This window comes from Drosophila innubila, chromosome X (assembly GCF_004354385.1).
Source record: "Drosophila innubila isolate TH190305 chromosome X, UK_Dinn_1.0, whole genome shotgun sequence".
Lineage (NCBI taxonomy): Eukaryota > Metazoa > Arthropoda > Insecta > Diptera > Drosophilidae > Drosophila > Drosophila innubila.
In genome coordinates, this window is record NC_047626.1 from 29,313,392 (window position 1) to 29,333,842 (window position 20,451).

The 20,451-nt window shown below is 34.4% G+C and overlaps 1 protein-coding gene across 16 annotated transcripts; it reads right to left on the reverse strand.

Moving 5' to 3' along the window:
* Positions 1–8,146: 8,146 nt before the first annotated feature.
* Positions 8,147–17,700, reverse strand: LOC117794194 (troponin T, skeletal muscle). Of its 16 annotated transcripts, none has more exons than XM_034634729.1 (10): positions 17,579–17,700; positions 15,087–15,134; positions 14,117–14,158; positions 12,224–12,247; positions 11,014–11,386; positions 10,376–10,594; positions 10,199–10,291; positions 10,049–10,129; positions 9,860–9,938; positions 8,147–8,678 (listed from the first exon to the last, which is right to left on the reverse strand). In XM_034634729.1, the coding sequence occupies exons 2-10, from the start codon at positions 15,107–15,109 to the stop codon at positions 8,428–8,430; spliced, it is 1,185 nt and encodes a 394-aa protein (XP_034490620.1). In that variant the 5' UTR covers positions 15,110–15,134; positions 17,579–17,700; the 3' UTR covers positions 8,147–8,427. The 16 variants fall into 16 exon arrangements, with proteins under 16 accessions (XP_034490620.1, XP_034490609.1, XP_034490606.1 ...); XM_034634718.1 differs by having other exon boundaries at positions 11,017–11,386; positions 14,117–14,161; XM_034634715.1 differs by having other exon boundaries at positions 14,117–14,161.
* Between the last annotated feature and the right edge of the window lie 2,751 nt (positions 17,701–20,451).

Consider the following 20,451-nt stretch of genomic DNA (forward strand, 5'->3'; position numbering starts at 1 on the left):
CTATTTATGAAATGAAATACCGCGGGAGTTACCGCCAACCGTTCTACATCACCCCCACCTTAAACCCCTCGGACAATGTCAATGGTCTACTGAACGACTATGTCATTCAACCCGGACATTACTTTGTCCATCGCAACAATTTGATTACATTGCCTACCACAGCATAAACCGCCGACACAACACACTTGAGATTCAATGTAAACAACATTGAATCTGGGACTCGATATCCGACATAAAGTCGACTCAGCGGTTTCGTAATACATGAGCCCCAACATAGCTCTATATTCATATACTTTGTTCTCTTATATACTAAGCCACAGAGCCTCTGCGAAAGGCTTCTTAAAACTAAAACGGAATAAACTCTGTACACTTGGTTTTCGAATCTTGCCAGAGGCAGTCAGTCTTTATTCATTTCTAATAACAAAACTTTAACATTCAATGAACACTTAACATAATACTCAACAAAAGCAACACCTAGAAGGATAACCCAAGGACGGAACTGGATACACCAGCAAGGAACTGGTAATTGGCGCAGCCGGACTAAAGAACCGAGGATCGTTCCCTGGAGAAAATGGAAATCAACTTCGCCTTATTTCTCACATTGTAATAATACCAGGTGAGCACTTAGTGGCAATGATAGGCAGGAAAAGTGAAATGTGAAAAGTGCAATAATGAACAAACTCGCCCGTGAAAAAAAAGTATAATGAAACAAAAATAATAATAAGTGAATAGTAAATTATATAATTCCTCGGCATGAAAAAAAAAAAAAACTAAAACCTAAAACTTGTATTATCGTGCGGAAATTTAGTGCAGATAACCGTCGGTATGCAAATACATACATACAATAAATTAAAACCTAAAATTGTATAACCGTGCCACGTATCTAGTGCAGATCACGCCGGTATGCAAACGCACACACATATAAAATAAAATTAATTATTAATTACTTTGTGACCGTGCCAGATTCTAGTGCCGATCACAAATCATATACACAAAAAAAAATTAATTATTAATTATTTTGTGACCGTGACAGAAACTAGTGCAGATCACCGCCGGTATGCGAATACATATCTACAAAAAATTAAAAAACAGAGAAACCTTTTAACTGTGCGGACATCTTATGCAGATACCGTCAGTAAACAAATACATATATACAACAAATTAAAATAAAAATTTTCTGACCGCACATTTAGTGCAGATATACATATATACAACAAATTATAAAAAAAAAATTTTTTTCTCATATATTCAATCTTTATTACCATTCTCTGTTCATATATAGCTGCCTAAATATCAGGAATAAAATAACATAATTAAAAGTAACGAATTATTCATCCTCTCTTGCCCCACTGTTCCTACATTGTATACTTATCATCGCAAACATATACACCAAATATTTCCACTTTGCAAACATCGAGATACGATCTTTGACAAGTGGTAAGTGTGAGCAAAGTTCACACTGTAGCCTTTAAGTTCTTAAAAGAAAAAAAAAATGCTTAAATTGCACTTTGCGGTTGCAAGGACCACTCGAAATTTGTATATAAGTACAATTGTAATTGTATTCAACAAAACTCGAGTGGACGTCCCAAATGTAATATGAAACCCCAATATCGACATAGCTAAACAAAACAAATAAAAAGAAAATATATATAAAATAGAAAACATATAACCACTTATATTCAAAAAACATAAACGAACAGGAACAAAGCACTAAAAATACACATTTTTCCCTATTCTATTGCCATTGAGTTCACACAAAATATCTTATAACACACACACACTATTTACACATTTCTTACAGACGTCAACAATAATATCGTCTACAAAAAAAGAGATAAGTTATATTGCAAAGTTACACATTACTTTATACATACATACACTATAATAATTTATAATAGATTATATATCTAAATATTAAGCTACATTTTGCACTAACTTGTCTCTTTTATACACTATATATATTACACTTACAAAATTATATATAATACCTATAGCAAAAAAAACAATTCGTTAAATTGTAAATGTCCCAAAGAGGTTTGGTGGCCAAAACAAAGTCCAGATAAGGTCTAAGAAGTAGAACCCTTAGAAGTATCATTAGCTTACCAGAAATTAGGGAGGAAGAACCCTTTACGCCTGAAACTCAACGAAATATGAATTCAGGAAACGGATCTGGAGCGACCGGGAATGATAGTCCTGCAACTAGTGGGGCGGGTATAGGAGAAGGTAGCACTGTACTAAACACTTCTATAAACATGACTCTCAACCCAACTGATATTCTCGCTCCTGCAACTAGTGGGGAGGGTATAGGAGATGCTAGCACTGTACTAAACGCTTCTATAAGCATGACTCTCAACCCAACTGATATTCTCGCTTTCGTAGAGCAACTTCCTACCTTTGAAGGAATCTCGGGAACATTGGAAAAGTTCATAGTTAGCGTTGAAGAGATAATTATGCTCATTAGGGGTACGGACCATACACCTGACGGACAGTTCCTCTTACGAACATTGCGAGACAAAATAATAGGAAAAGCGGACCAGACATTGAACATGCTAAATACTAGACTTGAATGGGACCACATTAAGGAAAATCTAAACCGCATTTACTCATGCAAGAAGACCGAACCAATGCTCATTAGGGAAATGCAAACTCTACCGGACGGAATTTCCTTTGGCAAACTTTTCTTCGATATCCTGAGAATTAGAAATCAATTGCTGAATCTTCCTTGCACGTATGACCATCAAGGTGTTAGCCCGATGTCCAAAAAAGCGTTGTATGACAAGATTTGTCTCCATGCTTTCTTGGTCGGACTTCGCGATCCCCTTAAGACAATCATTAGGGCTAGGAACCCGACCACGATCGAAAAAGCATATGAGTGGTGCCAAGCCGAACAGGGCTATTACACGTATAACCAGGTACAAAACAGGACTAAAAATTCTAACAATAACGGAGGTAGGACCAGGCCATATGACAAAAATTCCACCCAAAAGAACCATGGAACTAACTTCAACAATAATAACAACAGGACGTACAACCGTAGGGATACTAATCCTTCAAATCAAAATCCATTCAGACGGGAGGGCAACCAGACACAAAACAGTAGCAATACCTTCTTGCACTAAAATTTCCGCTTTTACTCATAAGATTCGTAACTATATATCAGAGCCTTTTTTCGGCCCAGTTAAAGCCTCCAACATCTTAAAGTCATTACTCATACCCAACAAAACCTTAGCTGTTCACACAAAGGACGAAATATTCAACTTAATAAAGATTGCCTACCTAAAATACTTCGCAGACACTAAACGTTTCAAAATCCTTAGGTGCTTGATTTTCTTATCCGACTCAACAGACCCGAACCAAACTGACAAAATAATTAAAACCTACCATACTAAAAACCAGGGACCGTAAATAAGTGTTATGTTAGCAAATTTTAACTAAATAAATCAATAGGATGGAATTATGTTAGGATAACATGCAACACACCAAAATTTCTTAATTTTGTCCTAATTAGCAATCTAAGCTAAAAACTTTTATTTCCGATTAAAAATGATAAAAAACAAAAAGTGTTATTTTTGATTTTTATTTTAAATGACACAAATAAGAGTTATTCAATAACTTTTTAGTGAAAATCAAAAACAAAAAAGTTCAGTATTAAAAAAATTTAAAAATATTCTTACTCTGGGCTTTAGCAAAAAAAACACCAAGTCCGGTTGGCACAAATAGAATGAGAATATCTTTAAATTTTCTTAACACACCGATTGGTTCAAAAGACATTCAACTGAACTTTTTATTTTTGATTTTTACTTAAAGGTTATTGAATAACTGTTATTAGTGACATTTAAAATAAAAATTAAAAACAACACTTATTTTAAATTTGTATTGAAAAAATTAAGAAGAAGTGTTATCTTTCAACTTTTAAATAAAAATTATTATTATTTAATTATTATTTTTCACTTTTTTAATAAAATCAAAAATAAGTGTTATATAGTAACTTTTAAATAAAAGTTTGGAAATTACTGTTAAGTTTCAATTTTTATTTTTAAAACTTATGACAGTTACGGTCCCTCCTAAAAACAATCACAGGGGTATTGACGAAACATCCAACCCCTGAACCGAGAAATCTATAAAAATATTTTTTGACTTTTGCTTACAAATATATCTAATCAATTGCAAATGCTTAAAGTCCCTCAGAAGATTTTAACGGTACTTTTATTTTTTTCTTGCACATGTCATGATTTTTTGTGCGTTGCATTCCATCTTTTAAAATGTGAGTTTTTTTTACTTAATTCAACTCAAAAAATAACCCACCAATTTTATTTAATCTTTTTTTTTTACAATCTGACAATAATTGACAAATTTTCTAAATTTACACAAGCTTGCCCACTGACAATTAAAAACTTTATTAGCGGCTCGAAAGCTTTTTAGGATTTCATGAAACAATTCGGCTTACCTCAGAAATTAATACTCGACCAAGGTGCCGATTTTTCGGAAGCTGTTGAACAATATAATATCGAACTTCACGTCACATCAACACCAGTTGAACGGCTGCATTCAACACTAACGGAAATATACAGAATAATCCTCAATAAGAGAAAAGAATTGAAATTAACCCAAGACCATGACGAAATTCTTGACGAATCTATAATAACCTACAACAACGTCATCCACTCTAGTACTTACCTCACACCTTAAGAATTATTTAGCTTACAAACACATATTTTTGACAAAACAATTAAGTTTAACAACGAATTTGACTATTTGACAAAACTAAACGAATTTCGAACTACACTTTACCCCGTCGTTAAGTTAAACATGGAAAATGAGAGCCAAAAACGGACGGAACAGTTGAACGAATCCAGGACAGATCACCCTGCCATACCAACGGGCAACTTGATATTTAGGAAGGAGAATATAAGGAACAAAATAATACCTCGCTTCAGTTAGCATAAAGCTTTAATAGATATCGGGATAACAATATAAACATAAAAAAGACAGAAACTATACAAGCAAAAAATTAGGAAAATAATAAAGCAAAAAACAACACTTAAGCACACTACTTAACTTACTTCTTACTTAGCTGCTACTAAAATTAAATTCTTACAGGCTAACAAACCTTTTTGAAAATCTAGAACTCGATCAAAAATTCCAAAAGGAAACACAAATTAGATTTAAGAATATCATAAATCATAAAACAGTTGCACAAGAAACGATCAATAATTTCATACACACTTATCAAAACAAAATTTTTAAAGAACTAGATTCAGAACAACATAATATAAAATTTATCCAATATATTGACCGAATAAATTAAAGCATTGACATATTGTATAACCATTTGAATAACATAGAGGAAAGCCTGCTTTTTACTAAATTAAAAATAATTCCGAAATATATCCTAAACTCAGATGAGATTCACAAAATGAAACAGTTACTACAAGAGCAAAATATCGAAATAGAATTGGATCATGAAATGTAAAATATACTTTCATTAGATTCAACAACAATAAATAAAACACTTATATTCAAGATTAAAATACCAATTTTGTCACAAGAACTATACCGGTTATACCGCCTAATACCCTTACCATTTAATAACACCAAATTTGTATTACTTTCACAATACATTATTAAAAATAAGTTAGAAATTAAGATTTTAAATTTACCTTGTATTAAACTGGGCAAATTACATGAATGCGAGACCCCGGCAATACCAACTAATTCCGTTTGCCTACATAATCTACTCAACGACAGCAAGGCGACTTGCAACATCATCGACGGCGGACATCACCCACAAATCTTCGTGGCAAAAAAAGGACTACTTCTTATCTTCTATCTCCAAAAATTTGAATGTCACTTCTGACTGCATGTCTGACAAGACCTTCAGAACTGCTCAATCTTCGCGGATGGCATCAAATACGTCGATGCCGCCACCACCATAACAGACAAAATCGAAATCAACCTACCACATATTCACAACCTGACGACAATACCCGCAACTAAGGAGCTGAATCTTCAAGACCTATATATAAGTGACCTGGAGAACGACCTGGAAGTAATTCGGATAAAGGAACAGCCACTGGACATTTGACAACCGTCTATGTGCTCATCGGAATCTTTCTCTTAGCCACAACCTTCGCATGAATCTTCAAAAGGAAAGCGATTATCTTCACACCCAACATCCTGGATCCTGTTGTCACTCCTTCCATGCCGTCGTTTGCCATGCCCTCATTATGGCGGTCGTTGCAAGTTGAAGGGGGATGAGTTACCGAGAGCCGCTCTACATCAACTCCACCTTAACCCCCTCGGACAATGTCAATGGTCTACTGAACGACTATGTCAATCAACCCGGACATTACTTTGTCCATCGCAACAATTTGATTACATTGTCTACCACAGCATAAACCGCCGACACAACACACTTAAGATTCAATGTAAACAAAATTGAATCTGGGACTCGATATCCGGCATAAAGTCGACTCAGCGGTTTCGTAATTCATTAGCCCCAACATAACACTATATTCATATACTTTGTTCTCTTATATACTAAGCCACAGAGCCTCTGCGAAAGGCTTCTTAAAACTAAAACGGAATAAACTCTGTACACTTGGTTTTCGAATCTTGCCAGAGGCAGTCAGTCTTTATTCATTTCTAATAACAAAACTTTAACATTCAATGAACACTTAACATAATACTCAACAAAAGCAACACCTAGAAGGATAACCCAAGGACGGAACCGGATACACCAGCAAGGAACTGGTAATTCGGGCTTCGGGCCTGAAAATAGTGCGGTCCCGAGCCTCAGCAAGAAGCCCAAAGCCCGGTACGCCCGAAAAAGCGCAAAATGCACTATTTCACGCTTACTTTTATTTGGATTCAAAACAATATTTCTATAAAAATTCATTGCTATTATCATTTACACATTTTTTGTATCTACATGCATCGATATGTTTATCGAGCTTAATTTTACATACCTACACATAACGAGAAAAAAAATCGAAATTGCTTAAATTAGCAAAGAAAAGATCATTTTAACCTCGTAACTCTACTCTAAACAAGTAAATTAATTTTTTTTAGAATTTGTAAAAAATTAAGGAATTTGGAAAAATCGTTTAAAGATTAATTTTTTTAATAATTTCGGTCGGGGCCGGGCTGGCCCTTTTGAACATTTTGATAGGGCCGGTCTTAAAAATTTATTGCGTGCTAAGAAGGCCCGTGTCTTTCAACGTCTTGGAGCTTTTGAACCTAACTCATAATTGTGGCTACGAGAACATATTACCTCAGATATGCATCTTTTGTAGACATTTGCTCATTCTGCCTCCACCTGTGGCTTCTGGAGAAAGGGCTTTCAGCAAATTAGCTCTATTAAAAAGTAAATTAAGGACTACGATGAGCGAAGACAGACTAAATAATTTAATGACTATCTCCATAGAGCACGAGAAAGACAGCACAATTAGCTACGAGGAGATCTTTAAAGAATTCAGCGCCATGAAGATCAGAAGTCCCTTATTTTGAGATTTTATAATTAATTTAAGAGAAGGAATCAACAAATTTAGAAAAAAGGACCCCCCGGGCCCCGAAATGGCTAACTGCGCCCCTGGTTGATGCTAGACATTTTTACAGAGTTTCGAGGTTAAGAAGGAAGGAATTGTGTTAATTTCGTTACCATACACGTACATACGCACAGAAGCGGCCAGATTGATTTCCATGCTGATAAAGAATAAATGTACGTGTAGGTATATACCTCAAAGAACTATAACACTGTGACTAGCACAATTAATATTAAGTTTTTACTTGCAGCGCTGGGAAACACATTAAACACATACGATCTGCCATGCTTCCTTCTCCCTACATTGCACCAAATACTGTATACCTGTTGACTCTTCAAGTAAAAGTATAGCCAGTAGTATGTTGAATTTAACAATTAATTTTATCAAGTTGACCACAAATATATGTTTGTTATCCGGTCTCCTGGCAAAATTTCAATGTCCGTATCAGTTTTATGAGAGTCAAGCTTGCCGTTGCTGATGTGCCACCATTATTTAGTAAGAAAAAGGTAGCCCGGATATCTATGTAGAATTCAGTTAATAATGCTAAAGCGACCCAGAACAGTGGTACAGCATACACACACACAAACAAAATAAATTGTTCATAGATATGATGGTATAACACTTTAATTATCTTGATATAGGTATTTATCTTTCTTTAGTTTGGTGTTGTTGATGTTTTATTTGGAAGAAATATACATTTCTCGATCAATGATCAATAAAAAAAGTGGTTTCATTTCATGTTTGCTTCTTCTTGAGTATTTTGAATAAGCTAATAATAACTTTTTAGTTCATTCTTTTACTTTTATTTAAAATTGTTGGCTTTTGGTTTTTCTTGTTTGGTTTTTGTTTAAATGTAGTTTTACGAAAAAATTTATTTATTTATTTATTCTTCTTCCTCCTCTTCTTCTTCCTCCTCCTCTTCTTCCTCCTCCTCTTCTTCTTCCTCCTCTTCCTCCTCCTCTTCCTCTTCATCTTCCTCGGCCTCCTCGTCCTCTTCCTCGACGACCTCTTCCTCGACCTCATCCTCATCTTCGACGATGTCCTCATCGGCCTTGGCATCCTCCTCACCCTCGGGTGTCTCGGGCTCACCGGCCTTCTTGCCTGGTCGTTCGCCGAACCACTTTGGCAGTTTGGCTGTATATATAGGGGGTGGGAATCAAAGCATATTAAAATTAGCATATCACATCAATTTATAATTGAAGTTAATTCAAAATTAAAGGACATGGAAAACGACATGACACGACAATGCACAAATTGATGACTGTAACTACATATATGTATGTATGATTCTATATGTATATACAATTATGTTGTGTCGCTGTTGTTTTCTCTGCGGTTCGGTACGGTTAGGGTAACCATATTAAGGGGTGCAGCACCATGCCAAGTCTACAAGTCTAGACCTAGGCAATTTACATACATTTTTGGCGGCCGGTATATTGCTCCTTCTTCTCATTCCAGATCTTCTCGTTCACATCCTTGGTGATCTCATCCCAGCCCTGTGTCCCAAATGTGTACGCGTTTATTATTGTGTATGAGTTTTTTTTTTCAATATTTTGAGGTTATGCGAATGTGACGAAACAGTACGAAACACGCAAGTACAGTTGACAACAATTATTAAATAAAGTGTACAGAACATAGAAAGAGATAAAAGAGAGTAGACGTTAAGTGTAAAGTCGTTAGCTACATACGAGTATGTATGTGTGTGTGTGTGTGTGAGTGGTTGTGTACAGTCCCCCCTGTCCAAAAAGAACTAAGATTCACTTTATTAACCGACTGACTGACTGATTGACTAACCCAAAGGTAAACGGTTAAGTTGTTTGGCAATATGACACAATGGATACGGGTTTGGTCACTTTGGCGGTGCCTTTATAAAAACATTGAACATAAGTACGAGTATGTATGCGAAAAAGGTACGAGAAGTACACTAAAAGACATATATCAAGTTTATACGACAGCTTAAGTCCGTTTTTATGAAATCGAGTTGGGTTACTTTTTAAATGCGATTTAATGGTAAAGTGATTTCGAAATTTTTAAAGTTAATTAAAATTGTTGTACAAGCACTTATCACTTTGAAATAATTTACAAAATCAACTGACATGAGAACACTTTAATACCACAAGCAAAACTCTTGCCGCTGTTATACAAAACAAAAAAAAAACAATTAGAATTGTCAGTCAAAACGATTTTGTTTAAATCAGATTTAGCTGCCTTATAAACTTGGTAAAAGACGTAATAATTATAGATAATAGGTACATAAACGTAAGACATTGAGATTAAAGAAGAAGATCGCAAAGTTTTGCACATTGAGCGCTTACATTTTGTGCGCTGAGTAAATCTTTCCTGTTTCTCTTGCCATGTTTTTTCTAAGTTTTCCGCATACACCGTATTATAGCCCTATATAGTGGTATATGAAGAAAAAAAAAATACAAAGAACAACCCAAATATGCTAGAGTTTCCTTAGAATAACCCATAGATAACGAAACCCTGGCAATCCGAATACTTACACCCTCGAAGAGTTTCTTCTTGTCATCGTATGAGCGGGTATCCACACGTCGCTCATATTTAGAGGCGACTTGAATCTTGGGCTGTATGAGAGTCAAATGAGAGCTACAATCAGATGGATATAATTAAGGTTGTGAATAGGTGCTACGTACCGGGTATTTGCCGGTCAAGGCTTCTGGGTCGAGACCCTTCTTCAAGGCTTTGTGCCTGAGCTGTTGCTTCTGTCTTTCCTTCAGCTCTTTCAACTATAATTGAGTTTGAGTAAGTTATTGCTTATTGCAGGCACTGTTTTGGGGAAGAAGATATGGAATTAAATTTGAAATACTCACATCGTAGTCCTGACGTTTCTGCCTTTCTTCCAAGTCATACTTCTCAGTTTCCAATTTGACGATGAGCTCCCACAGTTCCTGGGCCTTCTCACGCAGCTTCTGCTCGCCAAAGCCTTCGATAGCGAGGGGCTTGATACGGAACGACAACGAGATCTTCTTCTCCTCCTCCAATTGTTCCTTAGTCTTGTTACGTTCCATGGCGGCGGATGACAGTCCCAACTATATGTGCGTGCAATTTTCGATTTTTTTCCATTTTAAATTGACACATTTCGTTGTGTTTTTTGTTTTTTTTTGTTTTTTTGATTTTTTGTGTGTTTGTTTGTTTGTTTTTTTTGTTTTTTTTGTAAACATATAAAATACACATTTGTGGGGGGTTTACAGGTTACGGTGGTACGTGTGGAACAGGTACAGTTTAGAGTGAAAGACATGTATTGCAAATGATAGATTAGAGACATTGTGGTGTGTGTGGTTGTGTGTTTAAATGAGATTAAAAATTTATATGGCAACGAACGGATACGGAATCGAAAATAGTACGAAAATATACATAAAAGTAAAGGTAGAAACGACGAAACGAAAATACGAGAATGGTTTGGGGAAGTGTATCAGTAGGCTGCATTTATGAAGTTTAATATAATTACCACGCCTGTCTCCTTCTTGGCAATGGTGAAGTTGGGGCCCTTCTTGTCCTTGTCCTTCATGGCCTGCAACATGGCCTGACGCTTCTTTTCGGCCTCCTCGAGACGCATGCGCTTCTCTTCGATTTCGCGCTGCTTCTTCTCTTCAGCCTCGCGGACGCGACGCTCTTCCTCCTCCTTCTTGCGCTGGGCCATCTTCTGCTCCTCTTCGGCACGCGAGATCTTGCGCTTGGCCTGCTTCTCCTTCAGTTTCTTCAGCTCATCCTCCTCCTTGGCTCTCTGTTTGCGCCATTCGCTGATGTATTCTTTCAGCTGTTCATCGAGATCAGAGCGCTTCTGGTCCTGACGCTTGATGAACTCTGGATCTCCCTCACCTCTGCACGGCACATCAAAGAGGATAAACAAAAAAATATATATTAGATATCTCATAGATAAAAATACATTTCAATAGTTTGGGTCACTATGGTAACTACTTATTTAGTACAACCACTAGTAGTTGTTATTATTATCTACAAATGTATTATATGTACGAGTATATTCTTATATATGTACTAGTAGTAGGCCTACTATTTAATTAATTAATTACATTGACATCAATTAAGTAGCTTTTATCTATTTATTGCTAATTATGGATAGCGCTCTGCTGAACTAAGTACGATTATATACATATGTATGTACATATTGATACATATTTTTATACACATATATAATTATCGACTGGTTAAGATCTTTTTTTAGTAGCCATTTCTCGAAAGCATTATTAGATCTACTGAGTACAGTGAGTACAACAACTACTGGACGACCCCAGGAGTCGTACCGCATGAATTTTTAGACTACACTATTTAAAAAGTAAGGCAAGAACTCACAAAAATTTGAATTGACGATATTATAAATATATTTGGATGGGATATGGTATACATATAAGTTCGAGTGACTTGTGTTATAAATTCGCATTTATATACAATGTACAATCATATACATATAACTAGATATCTCTAGTAATCATACATAGGATATTATGTATGTGTGGAGAGAAAATGTCTATGTCATCTATGATTACGACTATGTTGTGTGAGTTTCAGGTGAGTTTTTGATTAATAATAATAGGTACTTGTAAATGGGGACATCTTAATATATCACTAATTATTTAGTACGGGTTAAATTTTACATTTCATTTTATTTTTTGTACACATTTCGTATGGCATAAACTTACTCGGCTGGTGTCTGAGGTGGTTTTCTATACGTGAGGCAAACATGGAGGTGGTTTTGATATATTTGGTGGTTTTGTGTTTCAAAAATTGTTTGGTTTTTATTTATAGATTGGCACAAATTCACGATGAAGTACGCAAAAACACGTGTTGGGTTGAGAGATTTGTTTTTTTTTTTTTTTTTACATGTAACAAAAATATTTATTTTTTTTTATACAAACAAAAAAGTCGTTGAAAAGAAAGAGAAAAACATGTATTGTTTAAAAAAAATTATTGAAAAATTATTGTTGTAAATGAACGAAAACAGTTTAAAAACAATAAATTAAATGTAAGTACGTATTTGTTGTTTGTTGTTGTTTTCTGGCATGTTGTTGTAAATTGTAAATTCTAAAACTAAATTCCAAGCAACGAACTGCAAGCTCTTTATACAAATTGTTCAAAACTCAAAACTGAAACTTGAACTTGGGCTTGAACTGGAACTGAAACTGATCTCAAATGAATGTTTTGTCGTTGGAGCATACAGAAATTGAAAATATAATAATATCGTTGTGCTTTATACAAACTTAATGGAAAGGTTGTTTTGTATTGGAAATGATTGATTTTCGAGCAATTAATCTAAATTTTGACTAAGCTTATTTTGGTTATCAAACATTCCGATTTTTCTTAAGGACTGCACACATTATCAATTATTTTATAAATATTCATTCTTATTTTGGTTTTCGCTTTTTTGGCATACACAAAGCACTTGAAAAAATTTTAAATGATTTGAACTACTGTTGCTGCAATATCTTAAAAGTCTTTGAACAAATCTGTCAAGTTTCGAAGTAGCAATATCACCGATTACTTGCATCTGGATACTACAGATGTAAGTATTAAATGTTTCTATAGCGGCACCCGAACCGCTCTAAAATGATCTCACACTACAATTTCGACTATGAATTTGATTTGTGGTAATTTAAACAAATATAAATAGTTATGATTTGGTAACGCATTTACTTACTTCCTGTAATAAGAAAGAGAAACAGAGAAACGGAAGAAAGAGAGAGAAAAACAAATTGTGATTTAAAATATTCCATGTCTTAAATTCTTAATTGATGAACAAGAAGCCAAGCCAGCGATAGGCGAAATTTTACGTTTTGCTTTTATTTATTTTTTTTTATTCTTAGAATTTTCGAATGGTTTTACTCATTTTTCAAAATTGGAGGAGAGGGATAGACATGTTACGAATACGATACACAAAACTATATATAAATATATATATATATATATTTTTTAATATATACTAATTTGGGGGACGGTTTGGGACGGTACACATAAATACAGCTTTATATACATATCGCTTGCCAATTTGGTTTTTGGAATTTACTCGAATGGTTGGGGTGGTTGTTCAGTGGGAAATATGTAGTTTTTTTTTTAAATATTATTATTGGATTTTGTGTAGGTGTCGGGTTGGAATCTAAAAGATGATTTCGTTGCTTGTTTGGTAGGTATGTGGGGGTGTGGGTGTTAGTACATTTTGTACACCAATTTGGTTCAGATAAATTCAAATAATAATTTATGCATACATATAGTGGTATAAAATATCAGACGAGTACAACAACACTGAAAACAAAAACGTAAAACAAAAAATAACAAATGTACAAAATAATAAAAACGAAAGATAAAAATAAACAAAGTTAATTACAGACAAAACACACACAAACTAGAAAATTTACTTGGGGAAATTTAGGCAATTGCACATTGACTTGTTTTTTTTTTTTTTTGGATTTTTTTTGCATAACAAATACAAGGACAAATACACACATATAGAAAGTTTGGTATGAAATTAAAATCAAATCATAATTGTTAAAAACACCAATCGAGTCTCAGTTGCTCAGTTTGGTCACAAAATTACTTACGTCTCCTCTCTGGTCTCCTCGACAACCTCCTCCTCCTCGGAACTGCTGGCGTGTTCGTAATTAAACGATAATCGTGTATGGTTTTGTGCAAAAAACAATATCACAGGTGCAATTTGGTGATTGGTTTGATTCGTGTTTATACAAAATAGTTGTACAAGTTGGTTGTGGTGGTTGTTGTTTTTGTTGTTGTTGTTGTTGATATTGATGTTGATGTTGTTGTCAAAGTTGTTTGTTATTATTGATTTCGAGAGAAACGAAACGACAACATTAGCAGTTGATTGATTATAACATTTGGGATATTTGGTGTACATGTGTATGTAGTCACGATGAGGGGTTTGGTTGGTAGTGGTTTGGTGGGGTGGGGTTGTCCATTGGGTCCAAGGAAGGTATAATGAAAAAATAAAATGTGTAAAAGGAATACAAATCAAACATGTGCCATAAAAAAAGATACACAATCCAGTTATGGAATACAGACACATACTGTGCAGGGGGGAATGCATGTTGTGTTATGTTAATAAAAATTGGTCAAAAATATTATTACTAAATATGTACTACTTGTATATGGTATATACAAAAATAAATTCTCAATCGCCTTTACTTTGGGTAGATGTACGCGACACTTTATTCATTTCGATTTCCTTATAGATTTTTTTGTTAACTTTATCATTAATTAATTATGTTTTGCAGAGATTCAAAATATTGTTCAACTTACTACTCAATCAAACAGAGAATGTCAACTGGCGCACATAGCGCATACTTAATATTCATATTGATTTTATTAAAATTATTATATTTATATGCTTTTGTTGTTCAACTTACTACTCAATCGATCAGAGAATGTCAACTGGCGCACATGGCGCATACTTAATATTCATATTGATTTAATTAAAATTATTATATTTATATGCTTTTGTTGTTGTTGCTGTTGTTGCAATTGTTATTGTTATTGCCTGCCCAGTAGCATACTTACGTGTATTCCTCATCGTCGGACATGGTTACGGTTTAGGGTTGAAAAAACCTAAAATAAACAATAACGAAATAAAAACCAATTAGTTTATGTTATATTTTATTGTTAGCTGCTAACAGTTACTGTTTGTATATACATCTAATGGACAATTGCAGCCAACGTCAGCAGCAGCAACAACAATGGCTAAAATTAAAACAGCAACAGCCTCCTCTTTTTTTATTAATGCTGTTGTTGTTGTCATTGTTGTTTTCGCCTTGATATCGCACTATATTTAGACACAATATATTTATACAGGGCAATATCTGTATCTCTATCTGAATATGTATCTGTATCTGTATTTGTATGTGTATCTGTATCTGCATGTGTATCTGTGTCTTTGTGTCTCTATGCTGTCATAAGAGCTACACATAGATGGTACCATCGTTATTTTTATATAGCCGGCGACAATGTTGTATCACATCATAATTTCCGCGCCTCTTACAAAATTCAGTTATTTCATTTTATTTTCGCTCTCTTCTTTTCTTCTATTCCTTTTCGTATGTGTGTATTTCTTTCTATCTTTAAGTAGGTGTACACATATATCTATATATATTTATATCTATATCTATATGTATGTATGTATGTATGCATGTTTATATAAACCTGCCTATATACATATACTTTTTTTTTGGTAAATTTTTCTGTTGAGTTTTGTGTGAAATACTTTGGCTTTCGACTTTCAGCTAACTGTTAAAAATAGATGCACGTATTGAATTTCTCTGACGGCAGACGAAAGCTTTCGAACGGTACGCAGCACGAGCTTTTACGATGCGAAGTCTTTATAGCTTTGGGAACGTTGAAATTTTTACCTTGGCACTAAATCAAAGACACTGCTAACTCTCTGCTAAACCCCAACAAACTGAACTAAACTAAACTAAACTAAACTAATCTGACAGGCAGATGTTAAAAGTCAAATGCAATTGTCAAAATGATAGACAGAGAGATGCATTGTTGTGCAAATAGAAGTAAGTGTGTGTGTGTTTGTACGTTTGTGGGTGTGGGTTCATCTATATGAGTAAAAGTATATAATGCAATTTAACAATATGATTTCATAATTACAGAATCTTGTAGTTCATGCACATTTCTTGCATTATTTTTACTGCAACAGAATTGGGTCAGATAAAATCATATATATTATATACACAGTTGTATATTGTATATATAAATATATATATATACTTTTATATAGAATAGATAAAAAATTGCATAGATTTTGGTGCATGTTGCGTATACGTCATAAAAATTGAACTTGCATTTGAATATTTAATGCAATTTTGGAAAATCATAGCAGTTAATCCTAATAAATGCAATCTCATGAGATTTGATCCCATTCATTGGTATATAAGAGATGAATCTCTGAATTTTTGTTATCTCTTCAAAATATCAACTGGTGATCTTTTTCTTTTTGTTAGTATTTTTGTCTGAACAGCAACATATTGAAAATATCTTGAAACTAGAGCACAGCCATCTGATGAGATTTCGTGCTATAGCCTAAATTTAGAAATATTCCAGCACCGATTTGGATATGTCAGATATCAGTATCATAGAGAGTGTATCTCTGTGTTTGTGTGTGTGAGTGTATGTGTATGTGGGAGTGTGTGGGTGAGTCTATGCTTGTCCAACTCGTGATATCGAGAGACGCCTGCGCACTCTTCAACACCGATGAATATGTGTTGGCCATCTTGCCAAGGTAAGAACATACACAGGAACACACACACACACACACACACACACACACATGCTCGCACACTGCTTATTTTTAAAATTCATAGAAAAAAGAATAAGTTTTATATCTGCGAGATCATATAACACTTGGCTCTCAGGGTGTTCTCATTTTGAGATGAGTTTTATTTCATTTTTCTTTTTTTCTTTTGTAATCCTGCTCGTTGCTGCTGCTTAAATTGTTGTTGCTGCTGTTGCTGCTGCTGTTGTTGTTGCTCCTGTTGTTGTTGTTGCTTTGTTGTTGTTGATTGGTATATGCCCTAGGGCACTTATTTTTAGTCTTTTGCAGGCATTGATAAAAAAAAATGTACAAAAAATACAGAACAGAAAAAAAAAATATATTTAAGTCAAATTCCATTTTGGAAATCGTTTGTGTTATACTTTGTTTTTAATTTTAATTTTTTTTAACACACTGCGTATGTAAATTGTTTATATTTTTGTCACTTGAAAAAAAATGTTTAAAAAAATTTGAAAAAAAAGACTAATTTTTCGAAACATATGCGAACACAGGATTATATAATAAAATAATAAAAAAATGTCGAATGCATTTTCTATGCATTTAATGTTAAATCAGTTTATATTTTATCTTATTTGAATGCTTTTTTTTTTTTGATAAGTTCAACTCGCAAGGATTTACGTTTATGATGACATAAATTCGTTGAAGATTTCTCATTAATTTTTGGTTGTTCGGTAACTTTGTTGTCTGTTTTGGCTATCACACTTGGCCAACTTACTTAGGGAAAAAGAAACAAATTGAACTCTCAACTAAAGTCCGAGCAGCTGACGTCGTAGGAGCGAATGCTGCGGTTCGACTAAACAGACTGACGATCCAAAGCGATGCTACACGTTATGTTAAAGAATTTTTTTCAGCTTGCGGAAAATGAAAAGCATTTCCCACCACTACCACTGCACGCACGCTATATACACGCATCTACACACACGTACACACACACAAACACACACACACATCGTGAGACAAGGCAAAGGCACACAGACACACACTTATTTATATATATATAAATATATATCTTGGCAGACTCTATAAACGAACGGGCGTGAAAAGGCGCGCTATATGCCGGTCCACTGGCGATCCCCAACGATGGCTAACAAGTGGTGGCGGGTGTGCGGGTTGCGGGGTGCAGGGGCAGACAACACGACAGCGACAACGACAACAACTGCGACTACAACTACAACTACGCAATCGAGCTAGAAATGCTTGGCAACCATGGCGCAGGAGCGCATAGTTATGCATGGACTGAGCACTGAGTTCTGTGGAACTAAGGAGATTACAGGGGGAATGGGGGACGGCGGACTGGGTGAGACGTGGCAAGATGTGGGCGGTAAGCGGCAATGTGTGAGTGTGTGAGTGTGCCGGCCTAGGAGCACTAACAAATTCAGGTGGGCCGACTGCCACCGCCTACATCCGCCCGACACGTCGCCTTCTTGCGGCTGAAACATAAACTTGTTGAATAAACAAAGCGAACACACACACACACACACACACACACACACACATAAACATACAGCTAAAGATACAGATACAGATTCATAGCAAAAGTTTTCCAAAACGAATACTTCCAATTGGCTGTATTCTATATACATACATACGACATACCCATACAGTGCATATATATATGTATAGTAAGATCGATTATATACTATATATATATATATATATATGTGTGTGTGTGTGTGTGTATTACGAGTGCTGGCATATATCGCATCTATGCGTTGGCGTTTGCAGTTGTTTTTGGAATCAAATATCGTTGAACATAAATTTCACAGCCATTAAATTGTTGCGATACATATTAATACATATGTATATGTACATACACACATAATTAGGCTACAGTGCTGTGCATAGAATGAAATTTGTTTCGACTACGTGCTAATACATTTAAATATTTAGCTCAAATCACATTGCACGCTGACTGCCATATACTATACTATATATATAAATAGTACTGTACTGTACATATTTATATGTAACATATATTTATATATTAAGCATTGCAGAGTTGCGACATCTCAGGGCGCAGTGCATGCCCTTAACGCCTACACATTTTGCCAATATAGAAATCTAATATATAAGTATATGTATAGACAATATATATGTTGATATGTGTAGAAATAAATACATACACATATATATAAATATATATATATATATATGCTGACGTCGATATTGGCTGCCAAATAGCCGGCCTTAGTGCACATCGGCCGTCTGTCTGTCTGTTTGTCTGTCCGTCTATAGGTTCAATTTATTCGTCATTGTTCTGCTTTTGATTTCTGCATCCCCCAACTTATTTACTAACAACTTAATACCTGGGCAGAATAGCCCACGTTAACTGACAACATATTGATTTTTTTCAATTGTATAGAAATATAACTTCTATAAGTGTGTTCTACAAGTCTCCATCAGCGCAAAACCAACCGAAATACAATAGTTGATGCTCAAAAACCACAAAAAAAAAAAAAATTTTTTTGAGGGTTTTGAAAAACGTTTTAAGTTTACTGAATTAAATTAAACTAATATTTGAAATAGAATACATTTTTGAATGAATTTGTTAATAAAATTTTAGTTGAAATTGTAAATAAATGTGTGGCAGTCGATTTTTGTGATTTCAGAAATATGTTTGAAAAAATAAAATCTCATAAGCAATTCTGTTCAAAATTAAACATTTGTGAAACACACCTGATAAGCTTCCCATTGATTTTATTAATTAAATTTTGTGTTCATTTTCCGAAATCATGTCTTAGAAGAAAACCGAAAAGGCTTTCCATTTAATAAAGAGTTGCACAAAGAACATTTACAATTAATATACTCATTATAATAATATAATAATAAATGAGTAGTTGAAGTTTAGGTTCCATTGTTTATTGTTTCAATAGCTGCCCTATAAAACATATGGGCATTTCTTTACTGTCGAATGCGATATACGTACGCATGACGATTTTTTTTTAAAGAAATTAATAACTCGAGAACGAATGAAGATTTTTTTGGTCTAGTCAGTCACTGGACTTATAATATCAATACGCAAATGGCCTAGAAAAGTGGGAGTGGTTCCGCCTTTATTTTGGATTCTGCGATATGCTAATTTTTTGTTTTTCAAACTATCCTCACCAAACTTGCAAGTTAGGCGTGTTACTATGCTCCTTACCTGTTGATAAAATTTGAACCAAATCTGACAACTATATCATATAGAAATAATAGGAATTATCTGTTGATATGTCACTTTTTGTATAAAAATCATATTTTTTCCAAAATATCTGACCAAACTGGACGCACGTATGTGATACTATGCTCATCACATTCTGGCCAACATATATCAAGATCGGAATACTATCATTTATAATATCATATGGTTCCATTATAAGAATCGGTCGTCCCCTGACATTTTGTATAAAACAAGAAATTGTAAAGATTTAATATTAATTCAATACGTAAAGACAAGCTATTGTAATTTTCAATGGGCACATTAAAATAAGCCAAAAAAATCATAATTTTCGTCCCTTTGTCTTATGTGTTGTCGCCACACTTCAAGCAATTCCGCATTTCTCAAAGTGAGGTTAGCTGCAGTTAAATGAAATTTTGAGAAATGCGTAA